Here is a 20,151-nt window from a genome sequence, read left to right on the forward strand (position 1 = left end):
TAGCGTAGACTTAAAGGCGACCTGACAGAGGTCTATAAAATAATGAAAGGGCTGGATTTTTAAAAATTTGTTCATGGGATGTGGGCGTCGCTGGCAAGGCCAGCATTTATTGCCCATCCCTAATTGCCCTCGAGAAGGTAGTGATGAGCCGCCTTCTTGAACCACTGCAGTCCATGTGGTGAAGGTACTCCCACAGTGCTGTTAGGGAGGGAGTTCCAGGATTTTGACCCATTGGCGATATACTTCCAAGTCAGGATGATGTGTGACTTGGAGGGGAACTTGCAGGTGGCGGTGTTCCCATGCGCCTGCTGCCCTTATCCTTCTAGGTGGTAGAGGTCGCGGGCTTGGGAGGTGCTGAAGAAGCCTTGGCGAGTTGCTGCAGTGCATCTTGTAGGTGGTACACACTGCAGCCATGGTACACCGGTGGTGGAGGGAGTGAATGTTTAAGGTAGTGGATGGGGTGCCAATCAAGCAGGCTGTTTTGTCTTGGACGGTGTTGAGCTTCTTGAGTGTTGTTGGAGCTGCACTCAGCCAGGCAAGTGGAGAGTATTCCATCACACTCCTGACTTGTGCCTTGTAGATGGTGGAAAGGCTTTGGGGAGTCAGGAGGTGAGACACTTGCCACAGAATATCCAGCCTCTGACCTGCTCTTGTTGCCACAGTATTTATGTGGCTGGTCCAGTTAAGTTTCTGGTCAATGGTAACCCCCAGGATATTGATGGTGGGGGATTCGGTGATGGTAATGCCATTGAATGTCAAGGGGCGGTGGTTAGACGCTCGCTTGTTGGAGACAGTCATTGCCTGGCACTGGTGTGGCGCGAATGTTACCTGCCACTTATCAGCCCAAGCCTGAATGTTGTCCAGCTCTTGCTGCATGCGGGCATGGACTGCTTCATTATCTGAGGAGTTGCAAATGGCACTGAACACTGTGCAATCATCAGCGAACATCCCCATTTCTGACCTTATGTTGGAGGGAAGGTCATTGATGAAGCAGCTTAGGACACTGCCCTGAGGAACTCCTGCAACGATGTCCTGGGGCTGTGATAATTGACCTCCAACCACCACAACCATCTTCCTTTGTGCTAGGTATGACTCCAGCAGTGGAGAGTTTTCCCCCCGATTCCCATTGACTTCAGTTTTACTAGGGCTCCTTGATGCCACACTCGGTCAAATGCTGCCTTGATGTCAAGGGCAGTCGCTCTCACCTCACCTCTGGAATTCAGCTCTTTTGTCCATGTTTGGACCAAGGCTGTAATGAGGTCTGGAGCCGAGTGGTCCTGGTGGAACCCATTGATAGATTATTTCAGTTTGACAGATTGGGCCAGATCAGGGGTCATACATTTAAACTACTCGAGTAGGAATAGACTGGATGTTGGGCAGTTCTTCTTTTCCCCAGAGAGTAGCCAACCTCAAATGTGTTGGCAGCTTGTGTGGTGTTGACTCTTTACATGGCTTCAAGAGGGAGTTGGATCATTCTTGGCTGGGACAGAGATGGCATCTTATAAAAGGTAAGTTATTTAACAATCAACAATGGTCGCAAGGTGGTCTCGGGGGAACTGGTTTTCATTGCCTGAGGGGCTAGGAGAGGAATGTTCCCCCTCAGCCCTGCATTTCTTTTTGCCTCTCCCAGGAGGAGAGTCTGGTCATGATGCTCCGGGGCAGGCTTGATGGACCGGCTGGTCTTTTCCTGTCTGTCATTTTTGTATATTTGTAAATGAGGACGGTGTTATTCTACTACAAATGGCTCATCCTTGGCAGCTTGGTAGGGTAGGGCATGTACTTGAATGGGGTGGGATTAAGCTGAATGTCCATACAACAGCCAGCATAGTCATCCCTAACTTGATGCCAAAATTGTGACCTTTGTCCGTCAAGGCAAGCATCTTATTGCTATACTTGGGACACAAAGTTTGTACCTTTAGTCACTATTGGAACAATGCTTTTGATACATCAAAACCCAACAGCAATTCAGTGAAGCAGACCACTGCACCTTATTTACTGAGTTCAGGGCTCTTGTCTTCCTGATGCCTCTCAATTATTTCATGGAATGATGCCATTTCTCCCCCTCTCCCCAATCATGAGTTACTCTATTCAGATACAATGGTTCTGAATTCCCATTGATGGATCAACAACAACAATTTGCATTTATATAGCGCCTTTAACATAGTAAAATGTTTCAAGGCTCTTCACAGTAGCTTTATCAAACAAAATGTTGACACTGAACCACATAAGGCGATATTAAGACAGGTGAGGTGAGGTGAGGTAGGTTTTAAGGAGCGTCTTAAAGGAGGAGCAAGAGGCGGAGAGGTTTAGGGAGGGAATTCCAGAGCTTAGGGCCTAGGCAACTGAAAGCACGGCTGCAAGAGGCCAGAATTGGGAGAAACACAGAGATCTCGGAGGGTTGTAGGCAATGTTCCCCTAAGGTACACAGACACGTACCAATCGCGAGGGCTGCTGGAAGAGATACCGCGCAGCTGCTGGAAGAGATACCGCGCAGCAAATTTAAAGGGACCGTGCATGAAAAAAAAATTAGAGGGAACATTGGTTGTAGGGCTGAAGGTGGTTACACAGCTTCAGCAGGTTACTGAGTCACTCCATATTCAACTGGTGGACATTAGCTCCCAAATTGTAAACATTACGTTGTGTAACACTTGCTGTAAAAGAAAACGCATTGCAGCAAGTGTATTTGTCTAGTCTTGACTATTCCAATGCTTCCCCTAGCCAGCCTCCCACCTCGCACCCTCGGTAAACTTGAACTTATCTGAAACTCTGCTGTCTGTGTCCTAACTCGCAACAAGTCCCGTTCACCCATCACCCTTGTGCTTGCTGGCCTACATTGACTCCCGGTTCAGCAACGCATCGATTTTAAAATTCTCATCCTTGTGTTCAAATCCCTCCATGGCCGCAACCCTCCCTATCTCTAACCTCCTCCAGCCCTACATCCCTCCGATTTATATCACTCCACCATTAGCGGCCGTGCCTTCAGCTACCGAGACCCTAAGCTCTGGAATTTCCTCCCTAAACATATCCACTTCTTTACCACAATAGCAAAATACTGCATATGCTGGAAATCTGAAATAACAACAGAAAATGCTGGAAACACTCAGCAGGCCAGGCAGCATCCGTGGAGAGAGAAACAGAGTTAACATTTCAGGTCTGTGACCCTTCGTCAGAACTGGAAAAAGTTAGAAATGTAACAGATATTAAGCAGGTGCAGAGGCAGGGAAAGGGTGGGGGGCTGGGGAGGGGAAGTGGGGAGGAAAGAACAAAAGGGACGGTCTGAGCTAGGATGGAAGGCAGGAGAGATTAACTGTTGCAAATGGGGATGGTAGAATAATCAACAGCTGCCATGTGACAAAATAGGGGCAGGAGTTATAGTCCGAAATTGTTGAACTCGATGTTGAGTCCAGAAGGCTGTAAAGTGCCTAATCGAAAGATGAGGTGCTGTTCCTCGAGCTTACGTTGAGCTTTATTGGAACAGTGCAAGAGGCCGAGGACAGAGAGGTCAAAGTGGAGCGGAGAATTAAAGTGACAGGCGACCGGATGCTCGGGGTCACCCTTACAGACTGAACAGAGGTGTTCCGCAAAGCGGTCGCCTAATCTGCGTTTGGTCTCCTCAATGTTGAGGAGACCACATCGTGGGCAGCAAATACAGTATACTAAGTTGCAAGTAGTACAAGTAAATTGCTGTTTCACCTGGAAGGGGTGTTTGAGGCCCTGGACAGTGGGAAGGGAGGAGGTAAAAGAGCAAGTGTTGCATCTCCTGCGCTTGCACGGGAAGGTGCCAGTGGGGAGGGGAGGGGCTGATTGAGGAGTGGACCAGGGTGTCGCGGAGGGAGCGGTCCCTTCGGAATGCTGAAAGGGGAGGTGAGGGGAGGATGTGTTTGGTGGAGGTGGCAGAAATGCGGAGGATGATCCGTTGAATGTGGAGGCTGGTGGGGTGAAAGGTGAGGACAAGAGGAACCCTATCGTGGTTCTGGGAGGGAGAAGGGGTGAGAGCAGAAGTGCGGGAAATAGAACGGACCTTCTGGACTCAACACTGAGTTCAACAATTTCGGACTATAACTCCTGCCCCTATTTTGTCACATGGCAGCTGTTGATTATTCTACCATCCCCATTTGCAACATTTAATCTCTCCTGCCTTTCATCCTAGCTCAGACCGTCCCTTTTGTTTTTTCCTCCCTCCCCCACCGCCCCCCCCGACCCTTTCCCTGTTTAGAAACATAGAAGATAGGAGCAGGAGTAGGCCATTCGGCCCTTCAAGCCTGCTCCGCCATTCAATGAGATCATGGCTGATCATCCAAATTCAGTACCCTGTCCCTGCCTTCTCCCCATATCCCTTGATCCCTTTAGCCTTAAGAAATATATCCAACTCTTTCTTGAATATATTTAATGAACTGGCCTCCACTGCCCTCTGTGGCAGAGAATTCCACAGGTTCACCACTCTCTGGGTGAAGAAATTCCTCCTCATTTCAGTCCTAAATGGCTTACCCCTTATCCATAGACTATGACCCCTGGTTCTGGACTCCCCGGCCATCAGAAACATCCTTCCTGCATCTAGTCTGTCCAGGCCTGACAGAATCTTATAGGTTTCGATGAGATCCCCTCTCAATCTTCTAAACTCCAGTGAGTATAAGCCCAATCGACACAATCTCTCCTCATACGTCATTCCTGCCATCCCAGGTATCAGCCTGGTGAATCTTCGCTGCACTTCTTCCATGGCAAGAACGTCCTTCCTCAGGTAAGGCGACCAAAACTGCACACAATACTCAAGGTGCGGTCTCACCAAGGCCCTGTACAACTGTAGCAAGACATCCTTGTTCCTGTACTCGAACCCTCTTGCTACGAAGGCCAACATACCATTTGCCTTCTTAACCACCTGCTGCACCTGCATGCTTACCTTCAGCGACTGGTGCACAAGAACACCCAGGTCTCTTTGCACTTCCCCTTCTCCCAATCTATTGCCATTCAAATAATAATCTGCCTTCCTGTTTTTGCCACCAAAGTGGATAACCTCACATTTATCCACATTATAGTGCATTTGCCATGTTTCTGCCCAGTCACCCAACCTGTCCAAATCGTACTGGAGTTTCACGACATCCTCCTCACAGCATACCCTCCCACCCAGCTTTGTGTCATCTGCAAATTTGGAGATATTACATCCAATTCCCTCGTCCAGATCATTAATATATATTGTGAACAGCTGGGGTCCTAGGACCGATCCTTGCGGTACCCCACCAGTCACTGCCTGCCACTCGGAAAACGACCCGTTTATTCCAACTCTTTGCTTTCTGTCCGCCAACAAGTTCTCTATCCAAGTCAATATCTTGCCCCCAATCCCATGTGACTTAATTTTGCACGCTAATCTCTTATGCGGGACCTTATCGAAAGCCTTCTGAAAGTCCAAATACACCACATCCACTGGTTCTCCCTTATCTATTTTACCAGTTACATCCTCAAAAAATTCCAGTAGATTAGTCAAGCATGATTTACCTTTTGTAAATCCATGTTGACTTTGTCCGATCCAGTCACTGCTTTCCAAGTGCTCTGCTATTACATCTTTTATAATGGACTCTAGCATTTTCCCCACTACCGATGTCAGGCTTACCGGTCTATAATTCCCCGCTTTTTCTCTACCACCTTTTTTGAATAGTGGGGTAACATTAGCTACCCTCCAATCCATGGCTACTGTTCCAGAGTCTATCGAGTTCTGGAAGATGATCAGCAATGCATCTACTATTTCTAGGGCCACTTCCTTAAGTACCCTGGGATGTAGATTATCAGGCCCTGGGGATTTATCGGCCTTCAGTCCCATCAATTTTCCTAACACCATTTCCCTACAAATACTGATTTCTTTCAGTTCCACCCTTTCATCAGACCCTATGTTCCCCAGCATCTCTGGGAGGTTATTTGTGTCCTCCTTTGTGAAGACAGAACCAAAATATATATTTAGTTGGTCTGCCATTTCTTTGTTCCCCATTATAAATTCCCCTGATTCTGACTGCAAGGGACCTACGCTTGACTTCACCAATCTTTTTCTCTTCACATATCTATAAAAGCTTTTACAGTCAGTTATGTTCCCTGAAAGCTTACTCTCATATTCTATTTTCCCTTTCTTAATTAATCCCTTTGTCCTCCTTTGTTGAATCCTAAACTGCTCCCAGTCCTCAGGATTATTGCTTTTTCTGGCCAATTTATATGTCCTCTCCTTGGATCTTATGTTATCCCTAATTTCCCTTGTTAGCCACGGTTGAGTCACCTTTTTTGTTTTATTTTTATGCCAAACTGGGATGAACAAATTCTGTAGCTCATCCATTCGGTCTTTGAATGTTTGCCATTGCCTATCCACCGTCAACCCTTTGAGTGCCATTCCCCAATCAATCCTACCCAACTCGCTCCTCAGACCATCGTAGTTTCCTTTATTTAAATTGAGGACCCTAGTCTCTGAGTCAACTACTTCATTCTCCATCTTAATGAAGAATTCGATCATATTATGATCGCTCCGACCCAAGGGGCTTCATACAACAAGATTGCTAATTTATCCTTTCTCGTTACATAATACCCAGTCTAAGATGGCCTGATCTCTGGTTGGTTCCTCGACATATTGGTCCAGGAAACCATCCCGTAAACACTCCAGGAATTCCTCCTCCGCAGTATCGTTCCTAATTTGGTTGGCCCAATCTATATGTAGCTTAAAGTCACCCATGATGACTGCTGTGCCCTTATTGCATGCTTCTTTAATTTCCCTTTTAATGCCATCCCCAACCTCCGCCTTACTGTTTGGAGGTCTATATACCACTCCCACTAACGTTTTTTTCCCCTTAGTATTTCTCAATTCTACCCATACAGATTCCACCTCATCAGAGCTAATATCCTTCATTACAATTGTGTTAATCCCTTCTTTAACCAGTAATGCTACCCCACCTCCCTTTCCTTTTTGCCTATCTTTCCTGAATATTGAATACCTCTGGATGTTGAGTTCCCAGTCTTGGCCATCCTTGAGCCACGTTTCCGTAATCCCAACCAAATCGTATTCGTTTACCTCTATTTGCGCATCTGCATCTGCTTAAAACCTGTTACATCTCTAACTTTTTCCAGTTCTGATGAAGGGTCCCAGACCTGAAACATTAACTCTGTTTCTCTCTCCACAGATGCTGCCTGGCCTGCTGAGTGTTTCCAGCATTTTCTGTTGTTATTCCACTTCTTTACCTCTCTTTTCTCCTTAAAATCTACCTCTTTGACCAAGCTTTTGTTTATCTATCCTAATATCTCCTTATGTGGCTCGGTGTCAAATTCTGTCTGAAAGCTTCCTGTGACGCTCCTTGGAACCTTTTACTACATTAAAGGCACTATATAAATGCTGTTAGCAAAATCAACAAGTGGAAGTGTCCACTAACAGCAAGCATGTAAAAAAATAAATGTGCACCCACCAACATCAACTATTTCCTTTTTGTCTTCCTGAAGTGTTGCCAATTTGGCCATTTCACTTCCTCTTTCCTCTTCATCATTCATCAGCTCCTCTTCTAATTGCTGCCCTCTCTTTCTAACCACTGGCTTGCTGTTCTTAATTCGCTGACTGTATATCCTGGCCAGTTGGTAGACCTTGGTCTTCATCTTCTCCGTCACCTCTCTCAGCAACTCTTCACTTTGGGCCCTCGATCCCGCCTGGGCGACTTGTGGTCTCGTACTCGGAGCTGGATGGTCGTGCCTCTTCCGGGTTAGGTGGGAACCGGCATGTGGTGGTGGCGCGGTTTTGTTCTCTGGTTCTGAGCACTTGGGCGGTTGGATGCACAATGGTCTTTGAGACAACGGAGCAGATTTGTGGACAATCAATGATTCTTCAACATGGCTGCAGCTGTCGCTTTCCGATATACTGCTTGGTCTTACTTGCAGCCCACTTTCACGAGTGGACCTCGCTGGAGAAGAAATGGGTGACTCCTCCATTATGGCACTTAGATCACTGTCTTCCAGGATAACCAATGGTTCATTGAAATCTAGGCCAAAAATGATTCTGCCATTGCTGAGATGTTTTATTTGGCATCGTTCAGGGTCCTCAACTTCCCTTTTCTTCAGCATCTCAGAGTTATGTTCAAAGACCTCAGACCCTAGTGTTATCTCGTGTTTCTGTTCCGTCCTTTTTGGAGACTGTGCTGCAGTGTCAGATATGTTTTCCATCTCTTGCCAGACCTTAATCATGTCCACAGACGATCGGAATTCATTCTCTTTAATAGGGTCCTGGGGATCGGGGCTGGCGTCCCTTGAAAAGTCCAAAGATGGACTTTCTTCCACAGGATTATTAGACCCTGGCTGTTGAGGTTCTGAAATCTGGCCTGATTCTGGAGCAGAGGAGCGAGAACCTCTTTGGGTAACCAGATTTGAAAGGTCAAGCAAAGCCAGAGATGGTGGCCCATTACTATGAGCAACAGCAATATTGGAAGCAGCCAATCGTCTCCTCAATGTGGCCTCCCGCAAATCCTCTTCCTTGTTTTGACTATTTAACTTGGATATAGAGTTCCTGACCAAACCTGCTGGGATATAGGTCAGGCTTTCTCGCCTCCTGATGCTGAAGTTGGCATCTTCATGCTCTGCATTATCGTAGTAACTCTTAATCTTCTCAATGAGCAGCCGGTCCTGCCTGGATAGCGTGGAGTCCCTTCTCCGAGGGATATTCCGATCAGTCTCTGATGCCATGTCCTCCGGGCTGTTGAGGTTAGGCTCATCAAAGAGGTTCTCCTGGCTATTACTGGCTTGAAAAATATCACTCACTTGGCAGTCGTCATTCATGTCAAACTCACTGTTCTGCAACAATTTGTCGCTGCTTTCAAGGCTACTTTGTCTGCTCGTTACCTTTGGTGTTGGGCAGCCGTAGGACCTGCCGTCATCTGCCACCAAACTATTGCGCCTCGAACGACTGTTCATGAAGCGTTCTGCAATGAGGCTGGCCTGCCCCAGCACCGACGGCGGAAGAATGCTCCGGGAATCTCGTTCTTGCTCTTCCTCATCTGATGACTCTTCACTGCTGAAGTGTTTTGGTTCCTCGCCTGACTCGTTGAACGAGCACTTCAGGATGGATTCTACGGCCCCCCGCCCGGAACCACTCATTTCAACATCAATGCCCTCTGGGGCTTCACCTGCCTCCTTGGGTTCCTTTGGGCTGTGTGCCGTCTCGGCATCGGACTGGATCTCCTCAAGGGCAGACTGGCAGGCTTCAGTGACCATTTGTTGAACGGATATCTGTTCCACATCAGGAGCCACCTGAGGATTAAAAGGATATGTAGAAGGTGAGGAGGGCAACAAAAGTATATATAAGTAACGGGGGACACCTTTTCCCCCTCCTTCGGTTTCTTTTCCTCCTTCCAGGATACTGACTCATATCGGTAGGTAAATTCAGCCACCCCTTGTTTGCAGTGCAGTACTCAAAGGGAGCGTGGCTTGGAGATGGGGCTACAACTCTGTAGCGCTGATCCTCCTACACCCACACTCCCTTTTGTGCACTGGATGAGACCGTTCACATTTGCTTTCAGGAGTCTGTGGAGGTTAGGGGTGAAAGAGCATAATGCTGGGCCTCTGGGGGCATGTATACTACATTGTGGTAGTCACTTGGTATAGAGCTCCATATCATACATGGGTGCAAAAGCTCTCTTATTTAATGTGTTACAGGTACAGAAAATAAATCAAAAAGGCCAATGGAATGCTGGCACACAACTCCTTACTGAATGTGGATGAAAGGTGCAGCCACCAATACAATGCAAGAGTCTGGACATTCCATTCTTAACCCTGTTCATTCTCAGTATGAACAGTGGCTGGTCCTGGAACTTGGATACTGCTAATCAGTTTGCTGATGACGCTAAGTTAGGCAGCGCAGTGAATATTGTGGATGGGAAGCAGAAAGTTGCAAAGGGACACTGATAGTTTAAGGGAGTGGGCAAAAATGTGGCAGACGGAGTTCAATGTGGGGAAACATTAGAAAGGGGAAATAAAGTGCTCAAAGGATTGGGAGAGGCAAAGAGCACTAAAGTAAGAAATAGTAAGGTATTAGGTAGGGTCAAACTACACAGGATGGTCTAAGATAGGTTTACAGTGTATGTATGTGAATGCACGAAGCATTGTAAACAAGGTAAGTGAGCTGCAGGCATAAATAGCCACATGGGAATATGATGTTGTGGCAATAACTGAACCTGGCTCAAAAAAGGGCAGGATTGGGTATTAAATATTCCTGGTTATAAAGTGTTCAGGAAAGATAGGGAAGGAAAGATAGGAGGTGGTGTGTTAGTATTGGTTAAGGAGAATGTTACAGTGCTGGAGAGATAGGATGTCCTGGAGGGGTCAAGGACAGAATCTATATGGCTAGTGTTAAGAAATAATAGAGGTGCCATTATAGACCACCAAATAATGGGAATGGGAAAGATATGGAGGAGCAAATTTGCAGAGAAATTACAGAGAGGTGCAAGAACTATAGAGTAGTAATAATGAGGGATTTCAACTATCCTAATATAGACTGGGATCATAATAGTGTAAAGGGCAGAGAGGGGGAAGAATTTCTGAAGTGTGTTCAGGAGAACTTTCTTGATCAGTATGTTTCCAGCCCGACGAGGGAGGAAGCATTACTGGATCTGGTTCTGGGGAATGAGGTGGGTCAAGTGGAACAATTGTCAGGAGGTGAACATTTAGGGAACAGTGATCATAGTATCTTAAGATTTAGATTAGCTATGGAAAAGGACAGGGAGCAATCTAGAATAAAAATGTTTAACTGGGGGAAAGCCGATTTCAGTGGGATGAGAATGGATCTGGCCCGGGTAAACTCAAAGCAAAGATTGGCAGGCTAAACTGTAATGGAACAATGGGCTGCCTTTAAAGAGGAAATAGTTCAGGTACAGTTGAGGTACATTCTCACTAGGGAGAAAGGCAGGGCAACTAAAGTCAGGGCTCCCTGGATGACAAAACAGATAGAAAATATGATGAAGCAGAAAAAGAGCGCGTATGACAGATGTCAAGTTGCAAATACATCTGAGAATTAGGCTATATATAAAAGGTCAGAGGAGAAGTGAAAAGGAAAATAAGAGGGGCAAAGAGAGGGTATGAGAATCGAATGGCAGCCAACATAAAAGGTAATCCAAAAGTCTATAGGCATATAAATAGCAAAAGGGTAGTAAGAGGAGGGGAGGGGCCGATTAGGCACCAAAAAGGAGACCTACTCATGGAGGCAGAGGGTATGGCTGAAGTACTAAATGAGTGCTTTGCATCTGTCTTCACAAGAAAGAGGATGCTGCCATAGACAGTGAAGGAGGAGGTAGCGGAGACACTTAATAGGATAAAAATTGATAAAAGAGGTATTAGAAAGGCTGGCTGTACTTAAAGTAGATAAATCACCAGGAGCGGGTGGGATGCATCCTAGGATGCTGAGGGAATTGAGGGCGGGAATCGCGGAGGTACTGGCCATAATATTCCAATCCTCCATAGATACGGGGGTGGTGCCAGAGCACTGGAGAATTGCAAATGGTACACCATTGTTCAAAAAGGGTGTAAAGGTAAACCCAGCAACTACAGGCTAGTCAGTTTAACCTGGGGAAGCTTTTAGAAACAGACGACACAAAACTTGGAAGTATAGTGAACAATGAGGAGAGTTGCCTAGGCCCTAAGTTCTGGAATTCCCTCCCTAAACCTCTCCACCTCTCTTTCCTCCTTTAAGATGCTCCTTAAAACCTACCTCTTTGACCAAGCTTTTGGTCACCTGCCCTAATTTATCCTTATGTGGCTCGGTGTCAAATTTGTTGTCTTAAAATACTCCTGTGCAGCGTCTTGGGATGTTTTACTACGTTAAAGGTGCTATATAAATACAAGTTGTTGTTGTTGAAAGTGATAGACTTCAGGAAGACATAGACAGGCTGGTGAAATGGGCGAACATGTGGCAGATGAAATTTAACGCAGAAAAGTGGGAAGTGATACATTTTGGTAGAAAGAATGAGGAGAGGGCATATAAACTAAATGGTACAATCCTAAAGGGGGTGCATGAACAGGGAGACCTAGGGGTGACGCAAGAAAACTACTAGGCACTTGGTCTAAGCGTTAAACAAAGCTTTAATCAACTGTTTTACAACATGGAGGTCTAGTTGTGTCCTTCACTAGTTCCTGTTAAGAATGTCCTGCACAAGCTGGGCTCGTGCCCGAGTATTTATACTCTCCCTGGACAGCGCCATCTGTAGGCCGCTCAGTATTATTTCATAAGTCTTTCTTTCATGAATGACTGATTCATGTCAAGGGGTATGTGTGCACCAATCTTTGAATGTGGCAGGGCAGGTTGAGAAAAGAGTTAAAAAGGCTTACGGGATCCTGGGCTTCATTAATAGAGCTACAGCGTACATAAGTGTAGAAATTATGATGAACCTGTATAAAACACTGGTTCGGCCCCAATTGGAGTACTGCATCCAATTCTGGGCACCACACTTTAGGAAGGATGTGAAGGCCTTAGAGAAGGTGCAGAAAAGATTTACGAGAATGATTCCAGGAATGAGGGACTTCAGTTACGTTGATAGACTGGAGAAGCTGGGGTTGTTCTCCTTGGAGCAGAGAAGATTGAGAGGAGATTTGAGAGGGGTCTGGACACAGTAGATAGAGAGAAACTGTTCCCATTGGCAGAAGGGTCGAGAACCAGAGGACACAGATTTAAGGCGATTGGAAAAAGAACCAAAGGCAACGTAAGAAAAAACTTTTTTACGCAGTGAGTGGTTATGATCTGGGATGCACTGCCTGACAGTGTGGTGGAGGCAGACTCAATCTTATTTTTCAAAAGGGAGTTGGATATGTATCTGAAGGAAGAAAAATTGCAGGGCTACGGGGAAAGGGCAGGGGAGTGGGACTAGCTGAGAGTCGGCACGGGCTCGACGGGCTGAATGGCCTTCTTCTGTGCTGTAACCATTCTATGATTCTATGAAATGTGAGGTTATCCACTTTGGAATCAAGAAAGATAGATCAGTGTTTTTTTTAAATGGTGAGAAGCTAGGAACTGTGGAGGAGCAAAAAGATTTAGGGGTACAAGTACAGAAATCGATGGCCCAGTAATTCCGGGCCCAACGTGTGAGTAAGGACGGGGTACTCACGCGTGTGCCCGGAGGAATTGCCGGTTTTCCGCATGCACAGCGCATGCGCTGAAAACCGGCATTTCCTGTCCTCTGACCCAAGGGGTTAAGAGGCTGAATGCGTGCGCGGTATCGGGCAGCGCGTGCGACTTGGATTTCCTCTATTTTTAGAGAGTTGCGCGTGTGTAAAGGCCTCCGGTATTTACGCATTGAAAAACCACACGTAAGTACTTAGTTTTTCAGGTAAGTGGTCTATTAATGCAATTGAGAATTTTTTTTTCCACAGGTTTGTTATTTTTAAAGAATTTACAGTAAGGTAAGTTTAGTTTTAGCCCTGATTTTTTATATAATTTTTTTTTCAAATTTTAAAATGATTGTTTAAAATAGTTTTTCCAGAGTTCTTTATGGTTCATTTAAGTAGTGCAATGTTTTTTTAAATTTTCTTTCAGGTTTAAGTAGTGTTTTGGGGCCAGGAGTTTTCATGAGTTTGACAGCTCTTACTGTCAAACTCATGAATGAACTTTTGCAACCTCCCATTGGTTGCCCTGTGCTCACGTGATCCCAGCCGGCTCATCGCACTAAGTATGTCGCTGAGTCACGCACACACAGCGCGGCAGGACCTCAAGCGGTCCACTGAGTGGAAATGCAATGCGGGCCAGAATTAAAATGTCAGCGCGCCGGGTAAGTGAACATCTGGGGCTTGCACGCGCGGCAAGCTCCCGATCCTAATTTCAGGGCCATTAAAAACTCGTGAACTGGTACAAAAAATAATTGAAAAGGCTAATGGAATGTTGGCCTTTATCTCAAAAGGGCTGGAATATAAAGGGGTAGAAGTTATGTTACAGTTATATAAAGCTCTGGCTAGACCCCATCTGAACAGCTGGACAGTTCTGGACACCACCCCTCAGGAGGATATATTGGCCTTGGAGGGGGTACAGCACAAATTCACCAGAATGATAGCGGGGCTAAAAAGAGTTAAATTATGAGGAAAGATTGCATAGACTAGGCTTGTACTGCCTTGAGTATAGAAGATTAAGGAGTGAACTAATTGAGGTGTTTAAGATGATTAAAGGATTTGATAGGGTAGATGGAGATAAACTATTTCCTCTGGTGGGGGGAGTCCAGAACAAGGGGACAGAATCTTAAAATTAGAGCTAGAACATTCAGGGGCGATGTCAGGAAGCACTTCTTCACACAAAGGTTGGTGGAAATCTGGAACACTCTCCCCCAAAAAGCTGTTGAGGTTGGGGGTCAAAACTGAGTGTGATAAATTTTTGTTAGGCAAGGGTTATGGAACCAAGATGTGTAGATGGAGTTAAAATGCAGATCAACCATAATCTTATTGAATGGTGCAACAGGCTCTAGGGGCTGAATGGCCTACTCATGTTCCTATATGGTAATGTCAGCAGGTGGTTGCTAATTCCAGGTAAGTCTTATCTATTTAACACATGGAATTGTTGAATTAGCCAGTGTTCCTGATCAGTATCCAGCGACCCTGCTGTTAAGTAGATAAGTGAAGATCAAGCAAAGGACAGGGTTGAGGTTGGCTGTGATGTCCCCTTCTGGCACTCACTCTCTAGGCTCAAATAAAGAATGGCTGTTTAGGATCCGCAGCAGGTAGGAGCTAATCATTGCACTTGGTAGCACTCTCGCCTCTGAGTCAGAAGGGCGTGGGTTCAAGTCCCACTCCAGAGACTTGAGCGGAGTGCTGCACTGTCGGAGGTGCCGTCTTTTGGATGAGACATTAAACCATTTGCCCTCTCAGATGATTGTAAAAGATCCCATGACACCATTTGAAGAAGGGGTGCCTGGCCAATATTTATCCCTCAACCAACATCACTAAAACAAATTATCTGGTCATTATCATATTGCTATGATTTTGCTGTGCAGAAATTGGCTGTCGTGTTTCCTACATTACAGCAGTGACTACACTTCAAAAGTACTTTATTGGCTGTAAAGTCCTGAGGTCATGAAAGGTAGGATATAAAAGCAAGTCTCTCATTTTCTTTTAGAAAATGGTTATCTCTCCTCCTCTCCTGAGGATATTGACTCATGCACGGTGCCCAAGGGCATCAGGAACCTTCCAGTAGCTTGCCCAGCTGGTCACTTAGAAGTCCCAGCCACTTCAGTACTGTCCAGCTATTCGATCCTGGGAGTAGCCTCACCTGGCCTCCAAAGACACTCCAGCACAGGTCAGAAGAAAGCAACCGTGGCTAACTTTCTTTCCCCACCCCTAGCCTCCGACCTCCAGGACCAAATGTAGCAAACCCACCACCCCCTCCACCCAAATGTAGCAAACCCCCCCTCCCCCCACCACCCAGATGAGGTCAGCGTGCGGAGGTTATGAAAGGCCCTCTATAATGCTGGTTCTTTCTTTTTAAAGGAGCGGGGTTTGCGCTCCACTTTAATGTACGTACCTCTTCGGAGACATTGGTGTCGATCTCCCAGCCCCGGTACTTCTCTGCATTTTCAGCCGGCTGGCTGTTTTGCTGCTTGAGTCCTTTGGCTTCCTGCAGCTCTACAGGATCCTCAGTCTGGTGGAAGACACCATATAGAGAGATGAGCAAGAGCCTTTGATTTGTGGGTAATGTCCCAAGGCAGAAAGACTCCAAAGCTGCAAATGCCCTTCACTTCTTTCCACCCACCCCAAGCCCACCTCAGAATCCAAAACACTGGTTCAGCATCCTCTCTGAAAAGAGTCTTAGCTCTGGGCCCCTTCCTATAATGCTGGTTGTGTCCCCCATTGATGCTAATGAGCTAAACACAATAATTAGACAGTCTTGTTAAAAGCAGGTTAGAGATTAACAGCACTGGGTTAGCACCTTCAAACATGCAAATACCAACTGAACAAGATTACAGCAACATTACAAGTAAGTTGACTGGGGTAGAGATCGCATCTTATCGAAGGTCTTTATAGAGAACACTTGGTCCATGGAGTCTCCTGGACTGGTTTCATTCGCCTGAGGGGTTTCGGAGAGGAACTTCACAGTGTATTTTTTCCCCTTATTGGCCCTGGAGTCTTTTCCTGACCGTCAATTTCATATGTCTGTAACTTAAAGAGCCCATTACGGAGTGAGCTGGTAACAAATTAAGGACATCGAAAACCAGGACTGTGTTGTGAGCGGGAATTTAGGGAAAAGGGAAGGAGGTGCTAAATAAACTAGCCGATATTATATCTAAGTAATATAAACTTTAAAGTAAAACCAACTAAAGAGACCTAACTAACTAAACCAGTATGACAAGGTTTAAGATCTAAATAGAAAGGGAATAGGTCAGTACAAAAACTAGAACACCACGAGAGGCGAGGAAAGCTGAAGTGAGGTGGAAGAAGAAGTTGTCACATAGAACTGTAGCGCAACAATGGGATGCCTTTAAAAAGAGATTGCAAAGGCACAGAATAAGTACATTCCAAATGGGAGATTATTAGAGTAGCTTAAGGGTTATGGAATGAGGGGAAGGATAGAAAATTGGATTAAAAATTGATTAGAAGGGAGTAAAAAGAAAGTAGGAGATAAGGTAGCTTTTCCAGAGTGGTTGGAAGTGTGCAGTGGTGTCCCACAGGGTTCTATTCACCGTGTAGAGCAATGATTGGATAGATGCCTAGATGGAACAGAGTTGCAATTTACAGATGATACCAAAATAGAAGGTTTTGCTAATTCTTTAGAAGACCAAAGGAGGCTGCAATGGGATATTTTTTTAAGATGGGGGAATGTGCTTAAAAGTTGCAGATGGAATTCAACGGTAATAAATGTGAGGTGATGCATTTGGTAAAAACAATAGCAGCAGTAATTATACTCTGGAGAGGAGTAGGTTCGGTGTTTTATTTTATTCGCTTATGGGATCTAGGCGTCGCTGGCAAGGCCAGCATTTATTGCCCATCCCTAGTTGCCCTTGAGAAGGTGGTGGTGAGCCACCTTCTTGAACCGCTGCAGTCCGTGTGGTGAAGGTACTCCCAGTGATGTTAGGGAGGGAATTCCAGGATTTTGACCCAGCGACGATGAAGGACCGGCGATATACTTCTAAGTCAGGATGGTGTGTGACTTGGAGCGGAACTTGGAGGTGGTGGTCTTCCCATGCGCCTGCTGCCCTTGTCCTTCTTGGTGGAAGAGGTCGCGGGTTTGGGAGGTGCTGCCGAAGAAGCCTTGGCGAGTTGCTGCAGTGCATCTTGTAGATGGTACACACTGCAGCCACAGTACGCCAGTGGTGGAGGGAGTGAATGTTTAAATGGTGGATGGGGTGCCAATCAAGCAGGCTGCTTTGTCCTGGATGGTGTCGAGCTTCGAGTGTTGTTGGAGCTGCACTCATCCAGGCAAGTGGAGAGTATTCCACCGCGCTCCTAACTTGTGCCTTGAAGATGGTGGAAAGGCTTTGGGGAGTCAGGAGGTGAGACACTCGCTGCAGAATACCTAGCCTCTGACCTACTCTTGTTGCCACAGTATTTATGTAGCTGGTCTAGTTAAGTTTCTGGTCAATGGTGACCCCCAGGATGTTGATAGTGGGGGATTCGGCGATGGTAATGCCATTGAAAGTCATGGGGAGGTGGTTAGAGTCTCGCTTGTTGGAGATAATCATTGCCTGGCACTTGTGTGGCATGAATGTTAACTGCCCCTTATCATCCGAAGCCTGAACATTGTCCAGGTCTTGTTGCATGCGGGCATGGACTACTTCATTATCTGAGGAGTTGTGAATGGCGCTGAACACTGTGCAGTCATCAGCGAACATCCCCATTTCTGACCTTATGTTGGAGGGAAGCAGCTGAAGATGGTTGGGCCTCGGACACTGCCCTGAGGAACTCTTGCAGCGATGTCCTGGGGCTGTGATGACCTTCAACCACCACAACCATCTTCCTTTGTGCTAGGTATGACTCCAGCCAGTGGAGCGTTTTCCCACAGATTCCCACTTACTTCAGTTTTACTAGGGGTCCTTGATGCCAGACTTGGTCAAATGCTGCCTTGATGTCAAGGGCAGTCACTCTCACCTCACCTCTGGAATTCAGCTCCTTTGTCCATTTTTGGACCAAGGCTGTAATGAGGTCAGGAGCTGAGTGGTCTTGGTGGAACCCAAACTGGTCATCAGTGAGCAGGTTATTGGTGAGTAAGTGCTGCTTGATAGCACTGTCGATGACACTTTCCATCACTTTGCTGATGATTGAGAGTAGACTGATGGGGCGGTAATTGGCCGGGTTGGATTTGTCCTGCTTTTTGTGGACGGGACATACCTGGGCAGTTTTCCACATTGTCGGGTAGATGCCAGTGTTGTAGCTGTACTGGAACCGCTTGGCTAGAGGCGCGGCTAGTTCTGGAGCACAAGTCTAGCACGATAGCCGGGATGTTGTCGGGGCCCATAGCCTTTGCTGTATCTAGTGCGCTCAGCTGTTTTTTGATATCACGTGGAGTGAATCGAATTGGCTGAAGACAGGCTTCCGTGATGGTGGGGACCTTGGGAGTAGGCCGATACGGATCATCCACTCGGCACTTCTGGCTGAAGTTGGTTGCAAACGCTTCAGCCTTGTCTGGGCTCCACCATCATTGAGGATGGGGATATTCTTGGAGCCTCCTCCTTCTGTTAGTTATTTAATGGTCCACCACCATTCATGACGATGTGGCAGGACTGCAGAGCTTTGATCTGATCCGTTGATTGTGGGATCGCTTAGCCCTGTCTATAGCATGCTGCTTCCGCTGTGGCAGAGGAGACGGATTTGAGGGTACAGGTTGACAGGACATTAAAGGCAGTGCCTCAGGTTGATAAGGCTGTAAAATAGCTAATGAAATTCTAGGTTTAATCACAAGAAGTATAGAATATAAAAGCCAAGATGAGCCAATATAAAACCTAATAAGATCTCAGTTAGAGCACTGTGTGCAGTATTGGGCTCCACACTCTCGGAAGGATATTGAGCCTTTAGAGAGGACACAACGCAGATTGACTGGGATGCTGCCTGGTATGGGGAAATACAAATATGAAGGAAGACTTGAAAAATTGGGGCTTTTTTCATTAGAACAATGCGGATTACAGGGAGATATGATAGAAGAATTAAAATTATAAAAAGATGGAACAGGATGGGTAGATAGAAGCAAACTGTTTGTATTAGTTAATGGATCTAGAATGAGAAACCATAGATACAAGATTAAATGCAAGAGAAGGGCGAGAGAAACTTATTCACGCAGAGTTGTGAGGCTGTGGAATTCACTTCCAGGGTTAGTGATTGAGGCGGAAACTCTGTCAATGTTCAAGATTTGATTGGATTGGTGGATAAAAGGATATGGGAACAGGGCGGGTAAACGTGATTAGGACTATTTGGTTGCATGGAGGGTAAACGCCGACACGGACTGGTTGGGACGAATGGCCTGTTTCTGTGTTGTGACTTCTATGTATTTGTAAATAGGTTTTATTACTCGGGGTCCAGGTGGTGCAGTCGGTTAGATACTGGCTTTTCACCTCTGGAACCTGGCTTTATATCCAGCCCACATTGATGAAATAAAAGACTCTGTCCTACACCAAATGAGTTTGGACAGTCTCCATCCTACTTGGTGTGGGCCATAGCACAACACCACCTCCAATTTGACACCAAATTGGGAATCTCATGCCACAAGCTGGTGTCCAAAATGGGAATAAGTGACCCCGGTGAGGTGGGGAGGACACATCTGAGGCTTGGGGTTGTGGAGGGGTAAGCTCTTTGTTGGGGCACGGGGTGAGCTTTACTCTTCACCTAACTGGGCTACACCTGACCTGGAGTGCTTGATGCCAACATGTGCCCAGGATCAAAAAGTGTTCCATTCCTCACCCAGATAGGCACAAAAAAACTACTAGATTTATTATTCAACATCTGTATCAATCCATCGTGCAACTCTAGTGGAATCCCAATCCAAAAAGTCAGAACTTGAAATCCAGAACTTTTTTTCCATCAACCAACTTCTCCCAGTCTTGTCCAGAAAGTCTCATAGGCCGATCAGCACAACAATTGATGGTGAAGTTCTGTACTTACTAATGTAAGGAATACTACTGCTGAACTGGAAGGTTTTGCCACTTTGGGTACCCAGTGTAAGCATCAAGCACTCTCAGGTCAGGTACATCCCAAGTT

At 46.1% G+C, this 20,151-nt stretch overlaps 1 protein-coding gene across 1 annotated transcript in view; it reads right to left on the reverse strand.

The window, feature by feature from the left end:
• The window catches only part of LOC147109583 (pleckstrin homology domain-containing family G member 3-like), a 70,334-nt gene that overhangs the window by 2,595 nt on the left and 47,588 nt on the right, over positions 1 to 20,151 (reverse strand). The window contains exons 12-13 of the mRNA XM_086002325.1: positions 15,491 to 15,607; positions 7,428 to 9,252 (exon numbers count right to left, since the gene is read on the reverse strand). Of these exons, the coding sequence (XP_085858451.1) occupies positions 7,428 to 9,252; positions 15,491 to 15,607 (1,942 nt within the window). The remainder of the gene's footprint in view (positions 1 to 7,427; positions 9,253 to 15,490; positions 15,608 to 20,151) is intronic.

This window comes from Somniosus microcephalus, chromosome 12 (genome assembly GCF_052327205.1).
Source record: "Somniosus microcephalus isolate GS21.2 chromosome 12, FLI_Smic_1.0, whole genome shotgun sequence".
Classification (NCBI taxonomy): Eukaryota; Metazoa; Chordata; class Chondrichthyes; order Squaliformes; family Somniosidae; genus Somniosus; species Somniosus microcephalus.